Raw genomic sequence first — 5795 nt, forward strand, 5'->3', positions numbered from 1 at the left:
TGTATGAAGGACATTCTTCTGAAAAAAAAAAGTCACCCCCAAAGTTTCAGATGCTTCCACACACATAAGGCAAGACAAGTTTATTTGTAAGTACATTACAACAATTCAAAGGGCTTTACATAAAACATAAAAGCAACAAAGGGAAACTGAAAAAAAAACACATTAAAATATAATTTTTTAAAGGGTAAAATAGAAAATAAAAACAGCGTACGAACACATAACTATTACTCATTTCAATACAACATGTAGCACAAAAGAAATCTGTCCTCATGTTTGTTCATTTATTTTTTCTCCTCCAGATGCTCCAAAGCTTCCCTCTGTGTCAGTGAGTCCCTCTGCTGAGATAGTGGAGGGCAGTTCAGTGACTCTGACCTGCAGCAGTGATGCTAACCCAGCAGCTAAATACACCTGGTATAAATATCATGGAAATCAAAACCTTCCTCCTCTCGGTAAAGAACCACAGCTTGTCTTCAGGTCCATCCAGTCCTCTGACTCTGGAAAGTATTACTGTGCAGCTGTGAATGATCTGGGGAAGACATCTGGATTTGTCTCTATTAAAGTGAAATGTGAGTAAAATGCAGCTAATTTAAAAACATTATACAATTAATGACAACTTTTTAAAGCTTAATTATCCAGTCAAATGTTTTGCTGATCATGCACTTTCTTCAGTTCTACCTGTTTCACATTCACAGCAGCTACAACAGATGATTAAAGGCGGTTTTATTTCGAGTGAACGCTGAGTACACGGCAAGGCGCATAGACTGCAGTCTATACACACACATTCACACGCACACACGAGCATGGCATGGCGGGCAAAAACACACGCACACAACACACGTGATTAAGAAAGATAAAGCACCATGACCATCAGTTATGACCAAACCACAATAAAATACATGATAAAAAGAAGCATGTCCTACCTTATTAAATCAGCAGCCGTTGCATCAGCGCTCTTCTCTGCCACCCTTTTAATGATGCAATCCGTGTCCAAAGAAACCAGAGTCTCCTTTTCGATTGCCATCAACATAAAGTTTTCAAGGTGCTCCTGTGAATTTTAACGTGGAAAAGCTTCGCTCACGTGCAACTTGTGTCACAGACAGAGTTAACAGAAGCTTGTATCACAGTCGGATTAGATGGTAGGAGTCAGTGAGCAGGTTATGCCTTTGTAGGACATAATAACAACAGAAGGGACACTTTCTGCAAGATTGGCATGTTGTGTTCACAACATCTCACTCTTCATCTGGGGTCTGCTCATCATCTCCATCCTCAGTACTCATCTCTCATCACTTCAGCTTGTCCCAGTGCGTGGCCAGGCTAAGTAGTTCAGCCTGTAAGGCCTCGGGAGTTGCTCTGCTATCGAGCCTGATCAGTTTGGCGCTCAGGGCACTGACTGCACCTGCAGGTACACCGTTACATTTCAAGCCATTGAAGTTCTGGGGATCAAGCAGGGCGAAATCTGTGTACAGTTCTCTGTTTTTAGCAAAACGTTGGGAAATGATGGAATCCAGAATGACATTGTGCACTTGTACCTCATACTTGCTGTCAGCATCTGATATGGCTGTATCATCACATAACTCGCCTGGCATCCTTTTTGTCTTCTTTGGTCTCCGGTTTGGCAGCGTGTGTTCCTCCTCTGTGTCTGTCTCACACACATTTAATTCTCTATTGGCCCATTGCACAAATGCATCTGTTGCTGCCTTTACCCTCTTAAAATCCCTTGCATATTTTTTTCATATTGTCATGTTTGCTTGTGATAAAGCGATGGGCCGTGAGCAAATCCTTTCCACTTGTTTGCAAATACTTGGAAAGTGGAGTTGTTTGTTGGAAGATGCGTAAAAACGTCTGGACAGTGAGGATGGTTTGGTATTTCAGCAGAGCCTCTGCATAAGCATTGGAATTTGCACGCACCGTCGGCTTCTTGTTATCTTTCTCGCTCAGGGTCTTGAGTGTAACAGCAAAAACAAAAACAGCAAAAACAAGAGCGAGATGCGTGTGGGTTTGGCTAACGTTATCTGGCTATTTAGCTAAGTCGGTGCCTTTTATTGAAATACTTTCAACTTTTCAGAAAGCCAATGCTCTTGTCAATATCAGTTTTTGTGAACAGATCAATCACAGCCTGGATGGAGCAGGATTTTATAAAAAGTTTGATGTGGTGCAACAAATTTTATAAATGTTGAACTCAATGTTCTGCATAAATGGGTATGATTATTGACGAGTTAGTAGCCTGGCCAAAATCAAGGCTGGAGACTATCATGTAGCCTGGAGCATTTTTCTTGCACAAAGTTAATGAATAAAAAACAACCGTAAATTAAAACAGCTGTAACTTGAATTAATATTATTCAAGTGGTAAGTTATATATGAAATTATATTGAATATAGTAAAATAATATATATTAATATCAAACTTACACTTTTAATGTTATAATATTATATTAATAAAGTCATTTAGACTAGTTCCTCCTCCATGTACCACTGTTCTGCTGCTCTATCCCAGAAAAGAGTGTAAAATGTAATTTTATAAATTTTCTGTTTGGATTACTTGTGTGTTGACACATAAGCTTTTGTAGTGAACAATGGTGTGGATTTGTGCATTTTACATTGAATAAATTTGGAGCTACCCTAAATTCCTTTCTCCTCCCCAGAGAAGAAGGGGGAGGGGTCAAAGTTGCTTTCACTAAGTGCTATCCCGACCTTTTTGATTCCGAAGATGATAACACGGTGCCTGACTGTTAAACTGACAAAGGGACACGAGCCAGCCATTGGCCTCTCCCTGAACAGCCTATCAAAACTGGCCCCCCCACACATGTTTCCGTGGCAACTGACCTTATTCTTTGTTTTATTACCACATCAAAGGGATACTCCTTGTCTCACCTAAGTGTGACATTGTCCAGACACTGAACTGGACTGCAATCTCCAAAGACTCAAAGTTTAATTAAATCTTTAGTTACCTGATTGTTGATATTAGTGCTGAAAAGAAGTTACTTGTGCAAGGTTTTTATTTTCAGCAAGACACTCCTTCATCTAATGTAATCCAAGCTTTCCTCATGTAACCTGTGCTCCCCCCAGTGTATGAAATAAGTATTACATGACCTCGTCGGAAATGCCGTTAAATGTATAAATATCCTGACCAATAATGTGACAATTGTTTCCTGTTATCAAATGCCTAGAACAGTACAACCGTTCAACCATTGAGGTTCGATTGTGGAAAATATTTGATTATAATACGGGCAAATAGATTTCTTTTTAGACATTAAGTTTAGGAAGGCAGTCCCTTGGGAAACCTGAGACGCCTCCTGGGGAACCACGCCCCAGGCAACAAAAGAGCGACACGCGACCTCGCTTCGCGCTCTTCTCTTCACTGTTGGCTCTCTTCCACTCTGCTCCCTCTGGACGCTTCGGCACGCGCGTGGCGTGCCTCGCCAGGCAACGCCCAGTCTCGGCCAGCGAAACAAACAGGCCCTTTTGTTCGCCTGAAGCTACACACGTGAAGTGCCGCGACATCGATCTGCCTTCAGTTTGTTTTTATTTTCTTTATTTCTTTTGTTTGTTAAAGTTATCAGTCCGTTAAGTTACACTGGACTAATTCAGGAACGACCAAGTTCCATTTTAAGCCTTTTTCGTCGAGCCAACTTCACCGAGGTCAGACCAAGCCACGTGGTCTCGCCAGCTACAACGAAGGAAACCTGCAAACAGCCGAATTGCCAGACGGAGGAGGCGTTTTCAATCAGACACGGAAAACCCCAGAAAATCCCTAGCAAAAAGCCAGGATCGGGCAGCTAGCGTGGGACCCGTGCAAAAGGCCAAAAGCAGGCTGTCGACAAGCAGTAAGACTTAACACACGTTCTGTGATAAGATGTCCATTTAACTCCGAAATTATAGCATTAGTTTACTTTCATTAGCTCTTCAATTGCCGTGTGAGTCAAATGCTTCCCACAACCGAACCTCGAGGCTCATTGTTCAGCAAATGTTTGTTCCCTGTATCCAACCATCTTTTTATCACCTTAGTTAGAGAATAAATTCACTGTAATATAATCAAGAGCTGTGTGTGTTGCCTATTTATAGTTCCTGCCAAGAGAATTGACCCTTTAGATATGAGACTGACTGACTGATTTAAGATAATTGAGCGATTATTAACTAACTGATCACTAGTAATAATTGTATAATTATTCAAAACTACCTAGAGGTCCGGAGACTCTAGGATTATAACAACTCCGGTGGTGCCCTGAAACGAGGAATGAAATAAAATAGGAAAAAATGATTTTATCAATCTTAAAAATTCATAATTGGGTATCAATTCTTATAAATTTATTAAAATGCATAACTAATAAATTTAGGTCTGCTACACTTTTCAGGCATTTTGTTTAGATTTTTTTGAATGAATGGACCCAAGCAGAAACCCAACTTTTCACAACATTAAAATGTGACAAACACCTTATAAACTTTCTGTGACAATGACTGCAGATAATTCGGGATTTTGAAGCTTGTCCAGGTTACGTTTCCCTCAAACCATATTGGTAGTTTGGTCCACTTTGTCTGTTATTAATGTTGATTGTGTCTGATGTGCTCTGTGTTACAGTGGTACAGAGTCAGTATGGCTGGGGAGTGACGTACACTTATACTAAGATCTGTGCCTTAAAAGGATCAACAGTGGACATAAGCTGCACCATTAAATACCCGTCCACAATCAGTTACCATTATATTACTGCTGGGGAAACATTCTGGTTTAAAGGTGATGATACTGTGGATCTGAAAACAAAGTCAGAGTATTCAGGTCGTGTGGAGTATAACTGTCATATGAACTTCTGCTCTCTGAGAGTCACAGACCTGAGAGAGAGCGACTCAGCTGAGTACAAGTTCAGGTTCATAACAAACCAACCAGGTGGGAAATATACTGGTTTACCTGGAGTCACTCTGTCTGTCACAGGTAACATTTTCATCTGAATATGTGTTTATTTAGTTCCAAATGTCCAACATCTTATGAAGGTTACTGTGTTTCTATGTAGACAGTTCAGTCTAAAGTGAAGATTTTTGTTCCTTATTCACAGATTCAGATCTCCAGGTGCAGGTGAGCAGATTTCAGGGGTCTACTAACTGGGCAGAGCTGAAGTGTCACAGCAGTTGTCTTTCACCTGGTCATCATTACTACATCTGGTACAAGAATGGACAGAATATTTGGAGACAAACATCTTATTCTTATTCAGCCTACTTTGATCCTGCAGACAGCTTTTCCTGTGCTGTACGAGGATATGAGAAGTCCCGCTCTCCTTCAGTGTGTGAGTTTACATCCAGTCTTCCACTGACATGACACCATCTGGTGGAGCCTTTAACCTATTGTACTGCACATTAACTGCATGTAACTCAGTGGTATTTGGTGATTCATTGTAGAACTGGATGAAAACCAAATCATTTCCCCATGAGATTGTAGACATGTTGCATAATTAACTCTTATTTTCTGTCTTCACTGTAAAATAACTCACAATGAAAATGTATTAAAACAAGATTTGTTATCTTGTAATTAGACTGTTTAAATTCTCTGGATCAGATCAAACTTGTGCATCATCAGAGAAATTCCCTGATTATCTGTTCTTGTATCTTTAATGTATCAAAGTGTTCAACTTGTATCCATGGTAACAGAAACCCATGCTGTTTCTGATACACGAGGAAATCAAGCTGCACCACCGAAATGAAATAATGCTCCACTGTGAAAATTCAACCTCATCTTGAAATTAAATGTTAAAAGTGTTCATGTTTTCTCCTCCAGATGCTCCAAAGCTTCCCTCTGTGTCAGTGAGTTGT

General features: G+C 40.3%; 1 protein-coding gene across 2 annotated transcripts; it reads left to right on the forward strand.

Moving 5' to 3' along the window:
* The first annotated feature begins 429 nt into the window (after positions 1-429).
* LOC119898691 lies at positions 430-5795 on the forward strand. 2 transcript variants are annotated; one of them, XR_005443618.1, is made up of 3 exons: positions 430-566; positions 4576-4923; positions 5045-5795. XR_005443618.1 is itself a non-coding variant. In XM_038712889.1 (2 exons), the coding sequence occupies exons 1-2, from the start codon at positions 4542-4544 to the stop codon at positions 5302-5304; spliced, it is 642 nt and encodes a 213-aa protein (XP_038568817.1). In that variant the 5' UTR covers positions 4305-4541; the 3' UTR covers positions 5305-5795. The 2 variants fall into 2 exon arrangements, 1 of the variants encoding a protein (XP_038568817.1); XM_038712889.1 differs by lacking the exon at positions 430-566 and having other exon boundaries at positions 4305-4923.

Source organism: Micropterus salmoides, unplaced genomic scaffold (genome assembly GCF_014851395.1).
Source record: "Micropterus salmoides isolate LMB-PRFRI ecotype aquatic unplaced genomic scaffold, ASM1485139v1 Ms_hic_scaffold_1, whole genome shotgun sequence".
NCBI lineage: Eukaryota > Metazoa > Chordata > Actinopteri > Centrarchiformes > Centrarchidae > Micropterus > Micropterus salmoides.

What these genes read in the sequence shown, in the direction of transcription:
- LOC119898691 (XM_038712889.1), top strand. Translation starts at nt 4,542, where the DNA reads ATGTTGATTGTGTCTGATGTGCTCTGTGTTACAGTGGTACAGAGTCAG. An exon ending in AGTCACTCTGTCTGTCACAG is followed by an intron (nt 4,924 to 5,044) that starts GTAACATTTTCA and finishes CCTTATTCACAG; the next exon opens with ATTCAGATCTCCAGGTGCAG.